General features: G+C 42.8%; 3 protein-coding genes across 3 annotated transcripts in view; 1 reads left to right on the top strand and 2 right to left on the bottom strand.

The window, feature by feature from the left end:
- The window catches only part of T265_01408 (hypothetical protein), a gene marked incomplete at both ends in the record, with an annotated part of 9,220 nt that extends 3,421 nt beyond the window's left edge, over positions 1-5,799 (bottom strand). The window contains one exon of the mRNA XM_009165434.1: positions 5,719-5,799. Within this exon, the coding sequence (XP_009163698.1) occupies positions 5,719-5,799 (81 nt within the window). The remainder of the gene's footprint in view (positions 1-5,718) is intronic.
- Positions 1-20,594, top strand: part of T265_01406 (hypothetical protein) — a gene marked incomplete at both ends in the record, with an annotated part of 122,912 nt that overhangs the window by 53,353 nt on the left and 48,965 nt on the right. Inside the window, one exon of the mRNA XM_009165432.1 lies at positions 16,980-17,178. Within this exon, the coding sequence (XP_009163696.1) occupies positions 16,980-17,178 (199 nt within the window). The remainder of the gene's footprint in view (positions 1-16,979; positions 17,179-20,594) is intronic.
- On the bottom strand, positions 7,812-9,467 carry T265_01409 (hypothetical protein; the record flags this gene model as incomplete). The annotated part of the gene is made up of 1 exon (XM_009165435.1): positions 7,812-9,467. The coding sequence occupies one exon, from the start codon at positions 9,465-9,467 to the stop codon at positions 7,812-7,814; it is 1,656 nt and encodes a 551-aa protein (XP_009163699.1).

Below are 20,594 nucleotides of genomic sequence, written 5' to 3' on the forward strand. Positions count from 1 at the left end.
TATATATATATATATATATAGTATTGCATTGTATTTTTCTTGGAGATTATATCGACCCGCTCGGTGACTAGCAGATGTCTTTTTCAGTTTTCGAGAACTATTTTCTGGAAAGAGAATCGCACAAAATTTTCCTGTGCTTAGTTTTCTTCCTCTGGAACTGTTTTTCGTGGTAATCTATAGTACTTAATCAGCAGCTACATGGCCGATGGCGACATCCAATCAATCATCATAGCATCGTTGTGCTGGAGGGAAGCTAACTTAGTCTAACTTGCCGCATTCCACGCAAATTCCGGTTGAAATTCAAACTGACCGAACTCCCAGTGGGGATGTTCGCAAAAACCAGCGAATTCACCTTTGCCCACCGGACCGTCTTGCTGTGCAAGAGACGATCTTTGACATAGATAATCGACATTTGCCGTCATTTGTAGCCCTAGGTTTTCTTGTCCTTGCACTTTTCTTTTATCCTTCATTTTTTTTCTGAATGAGAATCCTAAAGTCAGCCGGTTTCTTGGCCGCAAGTAATTTTCCCCAATTTTTTCGTCTGAACCCTTTTGGCCTCTCTTCCAAGCGGGCAATTTTTGTTACTGATGAATTCAAATTTGAGTATTGAGAATCAACTTGAGGAGTTTCACGTATCTGGAAAGGACCAGATACTCGTTGAGTATTATTCCTCAGCCATGCCGACAGTGATCCGTTATCCACCGAAATTGGCAGTATATGTTCATCAAGTCCCACTTAGCCTGTCGTGAATATACTGCTCAAAAATGTTTCAAGAACCGAATCACACTCCTATCCTCAAGAGGAAACCCCTATTGAGGAGATGATTTGCGCTGCGCAGTAGTGTTTTCGAAATGCAATCGGCTTCGCGGAAATAAACCTTCCATTACCCAAGTGGAAAAAACTTATTTACGAAGGGACTGATTCACTTTTTAGAATAAAACATAACCTAAGTTTGGAAATTCCTGTAGTTTCTTGAGATGCCCACTGCTGATGGTCCCCAATAAGTATGAAACAGCTATACCACTCTTCTCGACTCTTCAGTATAGATTTGCTTGACTGCATGATATCTTTACTAAAAATTCTCTATACCAATAACCCCGCCCCTTAGATGACCGCCATATTAAGTGGTTGGCGTCATAAGGGGTTGTTATATCGCTACTGTCCCTCTACACCACAGGCTTTTCTTGACTGTATCTAATTCGTCTGGCATGTTAATCGAACCAGAACACTTGCACAGCATTATTGTCTGGAACACGTCACGGTTAAACTATAGGTTAATGAGATTAGAAGCGAGGCACCATATATTCATAGAATTCCTCAATTATATTTCTCAGTCTTATTAGACTGCATTTACGTGGTTATTCTCGGAGTTTAGTGAGCTGGTACATCTACTCATCGTTCGGGAAAGTACATATGTGGGAGATGCTAAGCACCATGCAAATTCATCACAGTATGTCTTAGCTGCATCTTCCAACCACGGATAAATGCTATTGCGCACTAAATCCAGACCGTGCGTACTCGAAAAATCATATCTAAGTATTCGAATACAACTGCAGTTACATTCCGCTGGTGCAGGACGTGTGTGATACAACTCTGAGAAACTCATGTTCCTCAACAGCTAATACCTTATTGCAGGATACGCTCTGGCAGTGAGTATGATTCATTGTAAGGAGACTATAGCACCAATTTATAGCTTAATTGATTCAGTTTGAACTCAAATCAGTTAGCGATGCCTCAGGAGTCCCGTTAAAGTAAACCGGTCCTATCGGAGTGGAACCTTCGATTCCCTGCATAAATTCTCACTGTGAGCTTAAGCATCCGAGGAAATTTGTTGCTGAGTCGAGCCCATTTTTGTTTCCAGTTTCTCTCTTCTCTTCAACGTAATGTTTTTCACTTTGTTTTTTATGCGTAGGTAATCATCACTAACACTAGCTTTTCTTCACCAAAATGCTCTGACAGTAGGCTGGGCAAATTTTGTCACTCGCATTCCACCCGCTTTGCGTGTTCTTCATCGGCCAGATTCGCTGGACCAAGAGTTCTTCATTACTGTTCCTTGCATTTGGTGGAGCTTTTTCGGTAGCTGGTTATCTGATACGAGAATTTCGACATTTCCAAAAATGCATGTGTGTCACGCAAAATAACCTACATAAGGTTGACCAAGACTCGGGGACTTTGTCTACCTGATGAGCCCCAAGAAGGGCAAAAGGTTATGGGCCGGTCGGGGAGTTTTCAGCAACCTTGTGAATAGTTTCCCTTATTAAAACTTACGGAGACATTAATAATACAACGGACGGTCATAAGGTTTAGAGTAGAACTCTATCGTTCTAACGTGCACCACGAGGACGTCCTTCACGAAGTGGTGTTTCTTACTGTCATCTAGCAAGCTCACACACACGGAGCGAAGGTCGATGTAGACAGGAACGTAGTGCGTCTACAAAGCCACGTCAGCATTGTGTCACCCGTACATCACGTGCAAGTTCGTCTACAATTCTGTGCTAGATCAGTTGTATAACGGAGTTATCTCGCCCAAACGATTAGTTAGGCTTGTATTGAACAAAAATACCAAATGAGTCTCACAAATCCAATATATAGGTGTGGTGTTTCCTGCACAATAATAATAGTAGATAAGTAATCATTCGATCTTTCCATGCCTGGCTGCCATGCCAAGGAAAGGAGGCACGAGGGCTGGAATACTGCGAGTTTTCCCATGCCTAGGCATCTAATTTTCCCTGAAATAGTACCAGCACGACCTGGCTGCCAGCCAAGGAAAGGAGGCACGAGGGCTGGAATACTGCGAGTTTTCCCATGCCTAGGCATCTAATTTTCCCTGAAATAGTACCAGCACGACAACCAAAATCTGGTGAAGCTGCGCTAACCATTCCACTGGTGGTTCAGTTCAGTTTATTTACAATTACAGGGTTTAATCGGAAGCTATTCAGTGCCTAAACAGGAATAACCACTGTTGGTAGTTCATTAATTTTTCCGTCGCCCAGTTCTATATAACCTTTTTGTGATTTTTTCCACCTACCCCGCGCACTAGTGGGGCGCGATGGTGCTATATCGCTTCAATATTATTTTGCTCCCAAAGTACTAAAGGTACGTTCTTTGTAAGGACTGATAGATGAGTTGAGAATATACATAGTATAGGTACTGTATCTTTTTTGTGATTCCACCTACCCCACGCACTAGTGGGGCGCGATGGTGCTATATCGCTTCAATATTATTTTGCTCCCAAAGTACTAAAGGTACGTTCTTTGTAAGGACTGATAGATGAGTTGAGAATATACATAGTATAGGTACTGTATCTTCTTTGCCTATAAATTTCCGGGCAGCGGACTCCTTACAGGTAGTTCTTACCTTTGGCTTACTGAATGTAAGGTTTATATAGCGAAAATCCGAGTAAGGATTTATCAACCTTCAGGTCTAAAATAATCCCTACCCTCAGAGATGTCTCAAATCCGCATCTGGCGACAGCAGCAATACAAAATGCTGCTACTTATGAAGTCTCCTAGAAGTTGTGAGCTCCGTAGTTTGCTGACCTCATAAAAAGACGGCCATTTTTTCAGCGTACCCACGCACACACGCAATTTCTTTCAACTTGGAATCTGGCCTGTCACAAGTCATGTAATACCGTTTCATTTATTCGACCACGTGCATGGCGCATATTGGTTGATCACCAACCAAGTCGACTCACAGGGGAATCTACACAACACACCTCCAGAAAGTTTTTGTAAGCAGTCAATGCAGCTATTGCCAGAAAGCATTTCGCTTTTGACTCAAATACGTTGTCAAGCCAACTGTGTAGGCCACCATTTTGGCTGGGATTTTAAGCGACGGGGGGGGGGCAGTCAGTATAGTCTCATTCGGCTAGCAAGTGTTGGTTAAAAGTTTTCGTTACTTCGTGTGGATGATTAAATCTGACAACCAATGCACTCGAAAATTTAAAATCATTTTGTTTGGGCTTTTGACCTTGATGTTTCGACTCAAAGCCTTTTGACTGATGGTTCCTCTTGGGTATCGTTTGTGTTCCTTCTGGCCTGTGTCGATTGGTAAGTGACACGGTAGTTTAGTTGTGGGAATGAGGCTACGTGGGTTATCGTTTGCTGTTCTGTCAACTGTACACAGGGCTCTTACTGAGCCAAAATGTTTTAGGCATTGATGACGAATATCGCTTTAGAATAGGCCACGAATAGTTCGAAAGTACACGAGTGACGTTTGGTTGCTGGTACATTGTGGTTCTGAGATTTCAGTTGGTCTTAAATATAGTACAGTCTGAGTAAGGTAATGCGCTCGAACATGACGCTATGTATGCACCCTATTTGGTGTGGGAATTTAAGTTGTCAAGGAGTTTGAAAAGTTCATTCACTTTATCCCCTTTAGTGACGACAAAGATACCACATACAAATCACGAATAAAGTGGATGAGGTTCGGAATTGTCTATACATCTTCTAATATTTCCTCTGCGTTAAGCTGTCCGTCCCGACACCTTAATGTCTTCAACTAATTGGCCATTTCTAAACAGCGTATTTTTAGACGCCATAACTCGCAAAAGTGTCGTATGGTTCCAGGAAGAAACCCGCTTGTTTGCTGACAAAGTAAACAAAAATGAGAAATACACTCATTTGCAAGTCAATTTGGTTTTCACGGGAGACTCAATCGAATCTCTCGTTTATGATGTCCTCCAGTTGAATGTGTTGCACACAGTCCGCCTCATGATTCAGTTGGCACGATATTCGGGATATCGCAGTATATTTTTATAAAGGAAACTACTCACAAGGTTGCTGAAAACTCTTCGACAGCCCACGACCGGTTTCGCCCTTCTTGTGCTCATCAGGTAGGCGCAGTCCCCGAGTTTCCGTCAACCTTATGATCTACTTGAACCCAAATTGCACTGTTTTCGAGAAATACGCTCCCGTGAAAACCAAATTGATTTGCAAATGAGTGTATTTCTCGAAAACAGTCCAATTCGGGTTCCAGGAAGAGACCCGCTTGTTTGCTGACAAAGTAAGCAAAAATGATTTTATGATAGACGTATCAGGTTTTAGAATACCTGCCAAAGATCTGTCAACCTACAGGGATGTAGAAACTTATCGGTTCACCATCGTTCTCATTAGACAGAGCCTGTTACGATGTGGTTGAACGCTTGTCTTACCTTAAAAGAACATATAACAGGTCGAATTTGCCTGTCAAGTTTTTTTGGACTTTATAGTTTCATTGTTAACCTCTCGGCAAGGACCAGCTTGTAAGTAGATAATAACTATTATTTGTGATAGATACGGTCTTGATCTCATCTATCTTTGTAGTGGTAAGACGGTTCATCGTTTTGGGTTATTTGGTACTCTGTGCTTAGTTGGTGTTGGATTCGATGTTTCTAGTTTTTGTAACCTAGCCTCTACTTCCACTGAAGAAAGCTTCCCGACCACAGGTTGATCACACTGCGACAAGTGGTGAATGGTTCACCTTTATATTTTGCGCTCACTACTACCAAAATGAGTAGTGGAGAGTAACATTTCGTTGTCTCCCATTGTAATATTGACCTTGGGTAGCTTAGGCTTCAGTTGAATAACTGGAAATCTGCGGGAAAAACCGTAGTCCGAACATTGGGGTTGTGCCTACGTGCATAGAGGCTTTAAGAAAGAAAGCTTTGATCGGATGACATCCATAATATTCCGGCATCATGTAGGTAACACCTCTTTCGTGATTAAATTTTACAATCACCTTAAAAATTTCCACATCAAAAATAGTGTGGCAGTGGAGTCGAACGGGAGCACGCCATCCTTTTGTGCCAGACTGTGACATAGAGGCCTGGTGGTGAACTGATCTCTTCAACCTGCCGCTAAGTCTTTTTACTCCTATCCATTGGTTGCCTCGTGGGTCGATTTCGTCAACTAGTTTTATCGTTTCAGGTCGCTGAGAAGACGACTGAACTACAGTCTTTTCGCGACTTTTAATGATATCTCATCAGTTGCGTGCACATTTTTCAGGCGATAGCTAACTCGACGGCTTTTTGAATTGATTTTCATCGAGTAGGACTTATTAACTTGATTGAAAGTATGTTTTGTGTAGAAAGGCTTAAAACGTGGCACAGGTGTGTACATTCACATGCTCTGAATTGTCAGACTAGCATTCGAAGTAGTTGAGGCTGTGACTTTTTCAACAACGCAACATCAAGGCGTACTTTGGCGCAACTGAGGAATACCACTTCAGAAGATTTTGAAATGAAATTGTTGGGATTTATCTTCACTCCTACACCTGTTTTCTTTTGCCCCATTTCTCAAAATGATCGCAAACACATATCGGCGATACACCTAATTGTCCGTGGTCAAGGTGATTTCTCGCGTTTTCCAATATTTTCCCATATTCGGATATTTATTTCGCCTCGCATACTGCTTCACTATTTACTTTCCGATTCCTGGTGAAAAATCACCTTTCCGCAAAATAAAGCCATTTTTCACACTTTCATGTTCCAAACCGTAAATCTTGAAGTGTTTTTAGGATTTCATCACCATGGGGCGCTGTTTTTGTTGTGCACGGAAAAATCCACTTCATATAAATTAATGGCTTGTGAAAGATGGAGTTTTTTATTCGAACTTCCGTGTTACGTAGACTTAATGCTGTTTAGAATCCGAAATTTGGTGCACGGTATCGGGTCAGAGCAGAATCTCATGTGATTTCGAATGTCCGACGTTCTACAGGAAATTCAAACCCTGAAAATTTGGAGAGCAGGTCGGTCTTAATCACATTGGCTGAGCTGCACATATTCCAAGGCACCATCCGCTCTCATATGGCACGGTATCATATGGCGCCCTCACCCATTATTCGGTATCATAGGCTGTTTATATTTTCGAGGATGCTACAGTCTGTGAAAAGCTTACGAGTTCCTTTCATGTTATCTCGTCGGACATGACACCATATAGTACTGAGCACAGAATTCGGTATACGGCTCATATTTACTGTTGAGACGCCTTAATATTCCTGTCATTTGCAGTGTGAATAAAATCGGGGCATCTAGTTATGAGAAATGGTCGTAAGAGTTTTCAGTAATTCTGTCAGTTATTTGACCGAGCGTTTACCATTCTTTCGTTTGGGAAATGTAGTTTATTGCTGATTATATGTGTTCTCGGATCTCCCTCGGGATTCGCAGGATGCAGGCCCCAGTATGCACCATTCAGTTCCCTCATTTTCAGTCAGTAGTCTGTTACCAAGATACTCTGTCATTCCATCTGACGATTGTTGTAATTCCGTCTTTCTGTTACCACAATAAATGCGTCTATTTTCGAATAATGTTATGTCTATTGAACAACCTACTATTACGGGGGGAATTTACGGGAACTCCCACCATTTCCTCCAATCCACCCCGCACTATCCACACACTGTCTCAGGTTCTTTGTTTCCATCCAAGCCGGAATGATATTATATGTGATCGTCCCCCCACCTTCGCTCTGTTCGACTGAACAGCATGAATTTGTCGGGTTTCTACCGTCGCACGACGATAACCTTACGATACCGCATTTTGTGTATGGGTTTTCCCTGACTACCTTGGAGCCAAGACGTATTGTGAGCACCTTTCTTCTAAAACTTGGGATTCATACATTTTAACAAGAATATGTTACGGCTCCTGGGCATTGGATTCTTGATAAATACACAGTAAAATGGAAACAATGGATTTATAGGGATGCCAGAAAAATATTCATACACATACCGAAGAATGTATAAGTGATCTGATCGTCCGCAATGGGACATGAGCTGGTGGCGATGTTTGTTTGTTTCCCTGAGTTGGTAATGCGTAACCATTCATCCTAGCCACTTCTTCAGGTGGACTTAGGTTCACTCGCTTGTCTTGTATTCACCTTCCTCCTACGTATAGAATGGGAACAGTGAAGTATTGAGCAAAATGCCTGTCGGAACTGGCTGTTAAACACAGCATACAAGATAGGATTAAGTGCACTGTTGGCATATCCCAACCATGTGACGAACATTCGTAGATGTGGAATATCAGAGCAATATTGCTCTCCACACAACCCGCGTACCATGTAAAATATAGTGAATGGGATCCAGCAGAGAATGAAAATGCATATGATAAGACCCATACGCTTTGTAGCTCGTCGTTCGCGATGGTCTGCTCTAGCTTGTTCGCGATCCGGCCCATTGGAATCCGCCATAGTGTATCCCTCTCGTGATGCTTTTTTGCACCGAGTCTGAGTTGACCGATGACTTGTGTTGAGAACGGAAGTTGTGTGATGTGAATTGTTTTCAACAAGGGTTTCGTGCATTGTCACGTTTGACTGTGTCTTTTCAGTGTTGGATGGGTGAAGATAAGCACAAACCGTGTCATCTTCATTCCGGTCGGTTGTTGTGTTCAGTAATCTTGCTCGACTGTTATTGTTTGTCACAGATTTTTGCTCTTGTCTACAAATTTCGATGAAACTTTCAGAATCGTGGTGTTTTACATCTCTGTTCTCCAGTTTTCTCTCTGAGTCTTGTGCCTTAATGACCCATGGATCTTGATTAGGCACTGGTTCTTCTTCTTTGGCCCCTTTGTTTGACCCCGATGTTTCGCAAATGAAAACCTGAATTTCATGTTTAACGCATACATCACTTTTCCTTTTCGTAGTATTCGTTTGGCCAGATACCGATTCGATACTTTGACAATTTTTTGGACGTGCAGGAAATTCATACGTCAAATCGGTCGCATCCACATTGGATAGAGCTTTTTTCCGAGCTTTCTGGTTTTTACGGAGCAGCCGACCACGTTTACGCAGTACCAAAAATATTTTCATATATAGTCCGAGCATGATGATCAGAGGGATGATAAACGATCCCATTGCAGAATAGGCCACGTAGGAAGGTTCCGTAAACAGTACACAGTTATACGACCCAGTCTCTGGGTCATAAACATGTGTGCTTGTTGAGAAAGGATGGATGACAAGGTGCTGTTTGGTACCGTTGTGTTCATACCTCGTCAAGTTCCCCACTGGGTCATGTGGCTGGAACGGCTCTGGGGTTCTGCTTCCCCAACCCAATAGTCCCGGTAGACATATTAGCCCAGATAAAACCCATACCAAAATCACTTGTACAAGGACATACCAGATAGATTGTCTTGTTCTGTACCACACAGGAAAGCTCATTGCTATGAAGCGGTCGAACGCAATGGCTACGAGATTCCATATCGAAGCTGTACAATAGAAAACGTCAATAGTCAACCATGCATCACATAGGTGCCTGCCAAACAACCAGCGACCAGTAGCATCGGTGGTCGCTGAAAACGGTAAGACTGTGATCGCCAGAAGAAAGTCACTCACTGCCAAATTTCCAATGAGCAAGTTTGATGTGGAACGTAGTCGTCTGAAGCGAACCAATGCGTTGAACACCAGAGTGTTCCCAACAATAGTGATAACGATTATGACAGCGAACAGTGTTGACACAGAACAGAACATCCATATATCATAGGTCAAGCTTACGTCCATGGTTTTAAGTCTTGTTTGAAAATTGTCCATAGCTCTTTACCACAGTTATTCTCATAATTTTCAGTCACAGCTTCGCTGTTATCCCTTAGGACTACTGCCGCGCTGCGTTACTGTCCTGCTAACCAACGGAATTAAAGTACACTTTATTTGTCTTCTGATTGGCCGGTTTACCTGCGTGGCACATCCTTTTGATTGATTGGCTGAACTGGTCATAGCCGTTTTCCACCCCATCTCGTCCATCTTTTCTCCCACCAAACTGGCGCCTTCTACTGAGATTACGCCTACTCGATTTGAGCTGAATAAAACAATTCAATCCCCATCATGATGCAGTTTCAAACTGAGATCACATACGTCATGAGATGTGGTCACGATAAAATGGCCACTTCCAGATGGACTTTCAATAAGCTTCTGAAAGAGAGACCGCAGATTTTCATTAAATATCATTTAAAGGGATCGATTCGTGTTCACATTTTAGATATTGATTTTTGTTTTGTTGGACCGTATAGGCCCAACCCTTAGTGCTAATCCTACTATTGTCGTTCTCAGGGAACAAATGTTCCCAGACCAGAGATAATCAGTAAGCTTTTACTTGCCTAATGACAATACGCAGTTACGTTTCTTTTTGGATCTATCTGCATCCATTGGTGTGTCGTAACAGTGAGTGATTTCAATAAATTCTAATGGATTGTAAAACGGATTACCCGTTGAGAAATCAGTTTGAATGACCGACTAAAGCCCCAGCCTGTCGTGCGTTCAACCGCGCGAAAGTGGATCTGCCATGAGCTTTTGTCTTTTCGGTCTCTTTTGAACATGAGGGAATTTGAATGTTCCTTTTGATGAAAAGAAATGCACGCAACCTTTGATACTTGCTAACTATTAGCAACTGATAGACAGTGCACCAGTGATTTCTTTTACAAGTAATTTACGTAAGACTTTAAGAAGACTAATTGAAGCGGAAAACCCGCTATACCGGAAGTACTCCAAGCCCTCCTCGTGCTCCCTTGGAATTTTGATTCCTATGTACCGTATCGGTAGGAAACGAATGCCACTCAAAGACTGAGGAACTCACCTACGTATGATGGGGAGGGAGCTGTGTGGATGGACAGGAATTCGCTGTGTGGTGTTGGTCTAAATATTGACTGATACGAGTCAGTGAGTTTTTGTTGGGACTCCATTGGCTGGTCACAAAACTGTATTGATGATATGAGCCGGGACAATACACAATAGTATTTCCTAGTCGCGTTCCATGTACCGCAGTTATGGAACCGTTAACGCCATACTTTTAGTCCGTGAAGTTAAATGGTTTTTGGTGTGATTCTGAGCTCTTCCATCTGTTCAGCAGTGCGAACGAGTGCTTGGGGTCTCGGTAGGCTAAAGTAAACCTTCGGTTTCGTGACAGCCGTTTTTTAGCCTTCTCTGTACCACTGAGCATGGGAAGGCAAATTTTCCGCAGCAAATTTTTACTTCACACGTGAAAGCCACGAGAAAACATCCTTGACCAACCCTGGTATGATTTCTTTGGGGTATGTATCTCTGTAATTCCTGCTTATGCTCCCCTTCGCAGTTACATTGTGGACAAACTATGATTTGCTGTGTGCGCGTTTCGCAACCCAAGTTTGTTGAAGCGGAGTAACTTGCGATAAGGTTCCCATCCTTCTCTTTTTTTGCCATGACTGCGACAGTTTTGCCTAATATTTGGACGTAATTGTTTATAATATTCTTGTCCTAGGGCAGCGTCTCTCAAGGACGGGGCGATTGGAGGCTGTGGAAGGCAATGGAGAGAGCTTTCACACTTCCACTCCCCGTGAGGGATGATAAACGTGTGTTTATTGTCGTGTATATTTGTGCTCAGTAGGCTTGGTTGTCTCATCTGTCGGACTGCCGATTCGGGCTGTCACACGTACACCATCCAGATAAAAGCCACTGTATCATCTTACAAAGCATTATGCATACGACTGACCGCCCCCTACCTTGAATCCAAGGATCGCAGTTCTTTAATATAAAGAGCCCGAAACGGCCAAGCCTGTCCATTCCCGCTATGTGAATACACCGGTTTGACATTGGACCTTTTCGTATATCGGAAATACCTTTGTACTCAATGCTGGCATGTTGCGCAGACTTGCGAAGTTTGTTGTCGAAGAGGTGGACTTCAGGAGGCATTTATGATTGTACTAATGTTACACTAAAGTGAAAACTAGGCAACTGCACTGGGAAAGATTGTTATATGCGCTGTATTATTTTTGAAAAAGTAACTGAACCGAAAACTCTGCACATATCAATAGATGATTGTAGGGGGGAGATAACAACTCTCTTCTGAACATGTCGTATGCTTTTCTCTTCGCATTTCTAGCATTGTATTTAGTGAAGAAACAGATGTACGCTCAGCATGTTCGATTCCAAGTGTCCACAGAGATGTCACATTTTAGTTTTCAGTATATACCTAATTTTAGTCGATTGAGACGAAACTGCGCATGTTTTGGGTACACAATTTTAGCTGTTTAATCGTTCATCGGGTTATCATTGATTAATATGAATCATCATTTTGTGTCGCAGTCTATTCAGCCATAATGTTTTCTAAACATTTCATGTCCTGTTATCTCTAACACTATTCGACAAGTACAACGTATCTTGGAAGTTGTATTAGTTCTGATCGTAGTGTGATAGATGAGGTCAATGCACGAATCTGCAAGGCCCGGGTCGCGTTCGCTAATCTGAGACACGAATGGCGTCAGAGAGGTGTATCCCTCAAGGGACGTCTGTATCAAGCTACAGTTGGGGCTGTTTTGTTCGGCTGAGACCAGTTCGAGCAACGGAACTGAGAAGTCATCAGGTGTTCGACAATCGTTGTCTCATAACCATAGCTCGTATGGCTTGGTGTTGGCAAATTCGTAACCAGACAATTAGAAAGCGAGTTTTCGGTTGCTCAATGCGTACTCCCATTGGAGAATGTTGGTTGTGACATGTGTTGCATATGCTGAACCATCGTCTGCCGAAGAGAGTGTTGTTTACCATGCCCAACTCAGAGTAGCGTAAGCAGAGAGATGGTCAACCCTTGACTTGGCAGAGGAGTATGAAGGAGTTTACGAAACGTTTGGGTGCTGTTGGTGCCACTAGCCTACCAGGACGGGGATCTCCTGATCCCCACTGCGCCTAGTTGGAGACACTACGAGATATGGCTGACAACCGATGTCAGTGGCGTCCGTGGTGTTATTTTCTATCTAGGTTGCCTCAGTGAATGTCTGGAGGAATGATTGTAGCAAGCTAGCACTAATTCCCCCCGTCCACCTTGATTCTTTGCTGTAAAATAAGACTTCCAATTTTGGTGATCGAATGCTTCCTCACCTCAATGCTTTGCATGTGTATCTGTTCACTAGGGTTGTACAAATTTCGCCGTTTAATTTGACTCGGTTCAGTTTATTGGAGTGATTCGATTTCCGCGTGTCTCAACGCTCTCCATATCGTTCTAAGGAATTCCCGACGTTTTACCTAGCAACATCTGTCGTTAGTGATGGTAACTGTAATATTGATGATGTGCACGAAGAAATTTGGTGCTATCAATGATTTCTGCAGACGGAACGTTCGTCGACTGTTGCTGTTTCGCGCATTGATACCGGTCATTTAATACATCTATAAATAATAAATCCAGCTTGTTTATATCCCGAAAACTACAGTGGCCGATAAACTGTGCACAACAATATCGTTTTGTGCCTCTATTAAACGTGTTTATGTAAGGCTATCGGTTTCAAATAGCGGATTTTGTGGTCAGCCAGACTTCTGATGAACACGTACATTGCAGCAGAACCTAACCATACTCCTGAAAGTTGCTGCATCCCGGGTTCTAATACGCTAATGTTGCGCTCGTGTGGGCCGCTTGTGCGGGAGCTGCTAATGCGAAACCGGGTCTGATTAATCTTGTATCCCATTCGTCGATCCCAGACCTCTTGGTAGGAGGCTAGCCGTAAGCGAGGTTAACATAGTTCTTACGGGATAGGTGACAGGTTTACGAAAGTTTTGCGTACTGGTGTTTAAAACTCAGTGGTGCTCATACTAGCTCCTCATTCTGTTCCTTAAGCGAAGGGAAAACTTGCGGTGGTTCTTATCTGCGGTTGCACCAACGCCATCACGATTTTCATATGATTGATATCGTTTTAATTTTCGCAGCCTTTTGGCTGCCGACCCCTCAGTTTGCTCTGTCACCGGACGGACGACTCTCTGTCCCATTTCTTCTTATGTGTGTAGTAGGATTGATCGAAGCTCGCTGGTTTTGCCCGGTTTGTGGCTCCGCCTCCCAAATCCCAGCCCCTCCTTTATCGCACTTGTTTTTACGATCGCCACCTGCTAGAATCTCCTAGTATTCTGGTAGTAAGGATTGGGTTAATGCACACTCAGCGCACTTCACCGTGTTCGTTTTCAGTAAGGGTTATCAGGTGCGATCATCAGGCACCTTGGTGTCGGTTAAATGAAAATCAAACTGATAGTTTGCATGGCTACATTACTTGACACCTACTGTTCACATGTAATAAATTTTCTCAGTGTGGAAACAGTGAAAACTGGTTAGCACGAAAAGCACGACACGGGTGTTAACTAGACCTGTGATCACATATCCCCAAAGTTTTCCCTTGTGGGCTCACTGAGGCATGCAATCGGAAGCCGACAGTCTTTTATATGTATTTTGTTCCCCAATCTGCATGAAAGGCTTTCCAAAGCCTCAAGCACTGGGGCGTGTCCACTCCATTCGGCTAAATGGTCAAATAAAGCATTTTTCTGTGAGTTCACTTGTCGAATTGTGACCGCCTTTTGTTAGCGGTCGAATATCAGGTAAGAAAGTACCTGACTGATTGAGTTAGTATGTACCCAGATGTCACGCATTCATCCAACTGCTGTTTTCGGTCTATTTGTCACAGATCACCCGTCGCAATTTATCATTCAAGATCGACGGACAATAACTTGTTACTTTTGTCGAGTTCTCTCCCTTCCTTGGTCAATGTTTTTTCGGATGAATGCGTGCCTGCTCGGGATTTTCGCTCCACGTGGCATTTTTACTGGTTAAGGACTACATAATTTTGCACGACACTTTTGATGTGGTATGCAAATGGACCAGATCGATATAACCCTCAGCTTCTCATTTAATTTTAAACTTGTAATTTAGATTCCAGTGATGTTTCGGAATGATGTCTGCCTCGAACAATCGACAGGATTAAATAATACGATTCCGTTTGTGATGTGGCGTAAGTTCCAGACTGAGTTTCTCAACTCTAAGTCTCGACTGATCGTGCATGTGGCTCGGTGGAATACCCTGCCTCGGATACTTACAATCCTTAGTGCTCGCTCGATTAGCCAGTTCACTCTTGGAGATTCGTGACTTTCTGTCTCTCTCTCTCCCTCTCAAACCTACGTTCTCTCTTACTTTGATTTCGGTTGCCCCTTCCTGGCCTCAGGACTTCTAGTAAACAAATGGTTCTTGGTCTTACTTCCTAACTGCTCGTTACGTTCGATTTTCAATGGAGTACGTTGCGTGACCTTAAAATTCTGTCCAATAATTGAAAAGTAAGCCTAGTAGGTCTTTACCAGTTTGTTTGTTGAAACGTGACCCCCTATTTACTGTAACCGGTACTTGCAACATGATGCATACGCTTCACTTATGTCACACGATTACTGACTTCGTAACTCAATATGTGAAAAAGGGCTCTCTGGAGGCGCGGCACTGGCTTTACTCGACTATGCCAAAAATAACCGGGAAATTTTTCAGTCGATTCCAAACTTCCAATTTCAAGTTTTGTGAAATGCGGGAAACAATATTGAATTAGTGGAAAAGCAATTAGATAAATGTCCGAAGGAACTATCCAATGATGGCAGCAGTAGGAACAATGCAACCCCACGCCCATTCTTCGTTTTACAAAGTACATAAAACACGTTCCCCGTTGCATCTCATTTTAGACTTCATGCCTCCCATTAAACTTTAGCCAACTGGTTGTGCGTTGCGCGTTTTTGAACCCATCCGAGCACATATTGCACATCGCATTTGACTTATGTACCGGAGGATATGCATACTTTAAATAACCGTATATTATCTCCTGACGTTATGTCACTTTCCGTTTTAGAAACTGCATATATATATATATATGTCATGTAGCTAAATGCTTTAACATAACTACGGTATTACCCACAACAAAACTGATTACACACTGTACAATGAACGTCTAGTTACTGTTCACCAGGCGATTTTACGGACACTCGGATGGGGGTAATCATGGACTTCACTTGTTTCACAGATTTACGCAAGTAGAAAATTGGAAATAACATCTCTAGACCTCTGCGACAAACATTGATGAAACTTTCGTAGCATGCTTCTATCTATTCTAAATGTTTCAAGCCGTTTTTAATGATTCTGATATTTCACGGGACCTTCCGGCTATAACCTTTAAGTGTGAACTAAACAAGATGATTAGTTGCTTCTTTTTGATGACCTACTACCACTCCACAAGACGGGTTGCAAACCTCGTCAACGTGAAACGGAATCTTGCTAATTGTCTGTATGACAGATCAGCGAAAATGTGTTCAGCGAGCACTGCGACTTGTTAACAAGTGTGTTTTGAAAAAAGGCCACCTAGGTGATTTTTGGCGAAAAGCCTCGGACCGAGATCCTAAAGACACACTGGAAGAGATTAAACTCAAGCTTATTCGCCCCAGCTTTCTTTTCAAAGACGGGGGATGCTGATTCCAGGGCGCCACTCGTCCTTCGGTAATCGAGATCACATCGCATGATAGTGTACTGACTGGCTGCTCGAGTGACGAGCTCGACTTGACACTGGTTGGAGTTTTAACCGCTTTCAGAACAAGTCAAGATGCTAATGTTCGTAAGAACTAAGCTTAAAACAAGAAATTCAGCTGCGTTCCAGGTGAGTCTCCCGAGGACCAAATTGGTTTGCAAATGAGTGTGTTCCGCTAAATAAGCTTCTTTTTGTCCATAAGCAGAATGAGTTGGCATCTATACTGTTAAGTTAAAACTTTGCTACAGAAGCATTGTGCATAGACGTTGGTTCCCCTGTGGCCGGACAGTCACTAATCCGCCTTACATGACTTGTGGAACTTAGGACAACTTTACTAGTCTTAACCTTTAATTAATCAGATGAACGTCTAATCTATGTTTTGAATGGTTATTTTCTATTTATGTGTCTGATTCAGTTGGGGAGATTGCAAAGGCCACCTTCTCCTGAATGTTCTCGTTCTTTTTCTGCCATTGGAATTCTCCAGACATAAAATTTATTCTTCATCTATCCAACCTCGCGATGACTTGGGATTCTTGTTGGAAATCTGCTTACTGTTCTTCTATATGATAAATACTGTTGCTGTATGGGCAACGAACATAACATATTTGTTGGGTCTCAAACACCGAGTGTTATTTACGCACGATTCCTCGCAAACTTGAACCTATTTCACCGTACTCCTGGGTCACTCTCGACTCTGTTGTTTTTAAAAGAGAGCGCGGTATTCCCCTGTTATATTTTTCAGATATCTCAGAAAATCAGGCTGCGTTCTCCAAACACTGGGACCAACTGCTTGCTAGGTTCGAACATGTGGTCATCGTCAATCTTTTGGATTGTGGACCCAGGCGGTCGGAAAATCGATTACTTGAGGCCTATCTCCGACACTTATTGCTTCTGAACAATGAAAAATTGACCTTCATTCTTTTCGACTTCCATGACTATTGGTGAGTGTGTTTTTGTCATACGTGCGTATTTTGTCTTTCCAGTGAGAATAGATTCCAGCTAGGCTGTAATCCAACTTGTTTAATCCACCATTTTTAGTGACAGCTTAATTTTGCTCTAATAAGGCTTCAATTGTAGTCTTCATCTCAGGTACTGCAAAACGGCCCGTAATTGTCTTTCAGCCGAAGTCTTTCGATTATCAGAATGTGACAGCAGCTCTCTTTTTAGGGTCTGCAGGTTTACTACGAGTGTCGTTGGGACGTGTCCTTTGGGGGCTGACTTGTCTCTGCCAAATGCAATTCATGCTATTCTGTCTGGTTTTTTTCTCTTGTCAGATCTAGAACAAATGATCATTTTTACTGGTGTTTCCCCCCTCACCAGCCCACCTTTTCTTTTGTTCTTTTTAATCTACTCTCTCTATTTTGCATGATAAGTAAGCTTTTGTCGATTTTTTGGAATAACTAATTTTGTCTGTCTGCTAAGCGATAGGTTTTCTTTGTTCGCTTTGATTTATTCCGTATGACGCTGTGCATATATTGTCACATGCTATAAAATCATCCACTATGTACCATTAGGAGAAATTGCATCCATCAGCAGGTTCAATCTCCTGTTGATGGTACCAAATTAATTCAAAGAATCCTTTCCGCTTCAGTGTCTGTGACTTTCAGATGACGTCCGGCTATGAACTCCGGAACGAACTAAATGCATCAGCGGTCAGGGATGATGCGCTGAGGTGTTCCTCGAAAGTGACCGACTAAAATACGACAACGTTTCTTCCTGCAGCTCATTGATTGTATCACCAGATGGTTAAGATAATCTGAGTTTCCGCTGGTTAGGTTCGCGAGCCCCTTGTAACAGTCCGAAGCAGCTGAGCGGTGGAGACGTAAGCACTGTCCTTATCATTTGTCATTAACTCGGTTGTGCAGTTAGCAGCCTATCATTTCCGAGACGTCATTTTCGCACAAATCCCGGAATTCTTGACGTTCCTCTGGAAAACATTAGTAGATGGACTTGTACTCAAGATCTCGGAGTTCCCTTTTGTCGACACTGCACGCAAGCTGTTTCACCAACTCCCCAGTTGGCGAATTAGGTTTGAAAATTTTCACGAACAGGAATATATATATATATATATATATATATATATATATATATANTTATTCTTTTCTTTACAATAAGGCTTTCAAATAAGTCATGGCTGTACGGCAGTGAAGCATTGGTGTTGAGCACTGATGTCATGCTGTCGTGTTAGCAGCCATCATTTCCGAGACGTCATTTTCGCACAAATCCCGGAATTCTTGACGTTCCTCTGGAAAACATTAGTAGATGGACTTGTACTCAAGATCTCGGAGTTCCCTTTTGTCGACACTGCACGCAAGCTGTTTCACCAACTCCCCAGTTGGCGAATTAGGTTTGAAAATTTTCACGAACAGGAATATATATATATATATGAATTTACTGACCGGAAGGTCCGTAGTTCGAACCCGACCTCTGCTTCTCGACTTCCCCTGCTTATGCTTGGGTAACTTGACAGTATCCCAGCCCTTGTGCTTCCTTAGCGTGGCAATGCAGATAGGCACCGAAAGGGTGTTGCAGCTTAACGATTATCTTCTTTTACTGACTGGAACTCAGTTTCTTATAGTTCAACCCTCAAAGACAAAAAAAAACTCTAGCCTCACACGCATCTAATGCGGATTGTAAAAGGAGTAGAGACACGTCTACGACTTTGCACCTGAAATCTGTCGGCCCCGGGGTAAGAATGGAAGATACGGGCCTGAAACGCGAATTGATCTTGTTGTATGTTGGACCGCGCCTCAGTCAGTGGAACCCGACTGACCGACCACACAAAGCTACAGAAGAGTAGCTCTGGTCATACGCTCTACTGGAGTGGAACAGCATAGGAACAATTATGTGAACACAGTATCCAATTCACAGCTGCAGATAGCATGAATCAGAAAGTAGAGTCAACTGATCAACTTGAGAGCGATGGTTATGCGATTCCGGCGGTCGAGGATAAAATGTAACACATCCATCAGCTTCTATACCCCATAATTTCACAATCAGACGAAGAAAAGAACCAATCCTACCAGCAGCTGTTGGACCTGGTCAGATGTACACCTTTAAGCGACTCTCTTTATTTGGTTGACGTATGACTACCCGTTTTTCCAAAGACTGTGAAAACTAGAAGCTACCAGGTTCATTCGAAATCCGACCATTGATCGGTAACGGTGGAAGACTGCTAACGGTGTGTGCAGTATTCGAAATCTACGTTCCGAACACGTGGTTTAATGTGGGGCGTAGACTCATTCAAGGAATGAACATGAACATCTAATCGACCGTCGTTATGTGGCGATGAGGTTTCCATGACCACATAGATGATGCGCGTAATCGAATGGGATTCTAAATCGTTCCTTGGTCCGCGTTTGAGTAATCCTCTCACTTAGAAGACTGTGATTCCATTGACCAGGAAGAAACTCGTCCAGTTTGTTTGTACGAAGACCCAATGACGAGGAAACTGTATGGAAGTTCTGCGAAGTTCTAACCCGTGGACGATCAAGCCACTAACACTCCCGAAAGCGAATGGTGCCGAATACGAACGCGTATCTAAGCGGTTCCTGCGGTTAAAATTGGACCAAAGCGAGGACGCAAAAGAGATTAGTTTGAGGAGAATGACTCACCAATATCCACCCGTAGTCGAGATAAAACTAGCTTTCGCCAAAACACTCCAGGATCCGAAATACACGAGCTTGAAAGCAACTCAGAAGCGTCGGTGCCAAGTTTCTGAAACATCTGCGGAAGGCAAAAAATGAATGGTGGACCAAAGAAACTGAAGAACTACATCCGTTATGGAGAATTCCCACCGCAGTGACAAACGTATACGGACCGAAAGTTCTGTGTCTTCAGTTGATATAATATTAACAAAGTGGAAAACCCAACAGATCTCATAAAATTTCGCGAGCCCAATAACACCACTTCCCAGTCCTACTCAACCGACCGGGAGATGTTGATTTGAGCTACATAGCCCATCTTACTTACAGTGAAGACTTTCTCGGCCAAACTTGACTGCTGAGGGCCGTAAATCAACAGCACAATGGCCTGCTGGTGGAGCTTTCTAACCTGGAGAGACCGTCATTACACGGGTAACTTCATCTGATGTGCAGAATTTGGGAGATGGAATATGTTTCACAATGTTTCAACGATGCAACAATAATTCATTTGTATAAAAGGGGAAAACTCGACTCACGGATACCTACCACGAAATCAGTCTCCTATTGATGTGCAGAGGAGATGGAATATGTTTCACAATGTTTCAACGATGCAACAATAATTCATTTGTATAAAAGGGGAAAACTCGACTCACGGAACGGATCCACGAAATCAGTCTCCTTTACACAGTATGCAAGATTATGACTTATATATA

The sequence above is a fragment of the Opisthorchis viverrini genome (assembly GCF_000715545.1).
Source record: "Opisthorchis viverrini unplaced genomic scaffold opera_v5_15, whole genome shotgun sequence".
Classification (NCBI taxonomy): Eukaryota; Metazoa; Platyhelminthes; class Trematoda; order Opisthorchiida; family Opisthorchiidae; genus Opisthorchis; species Opisthorchis viverrini.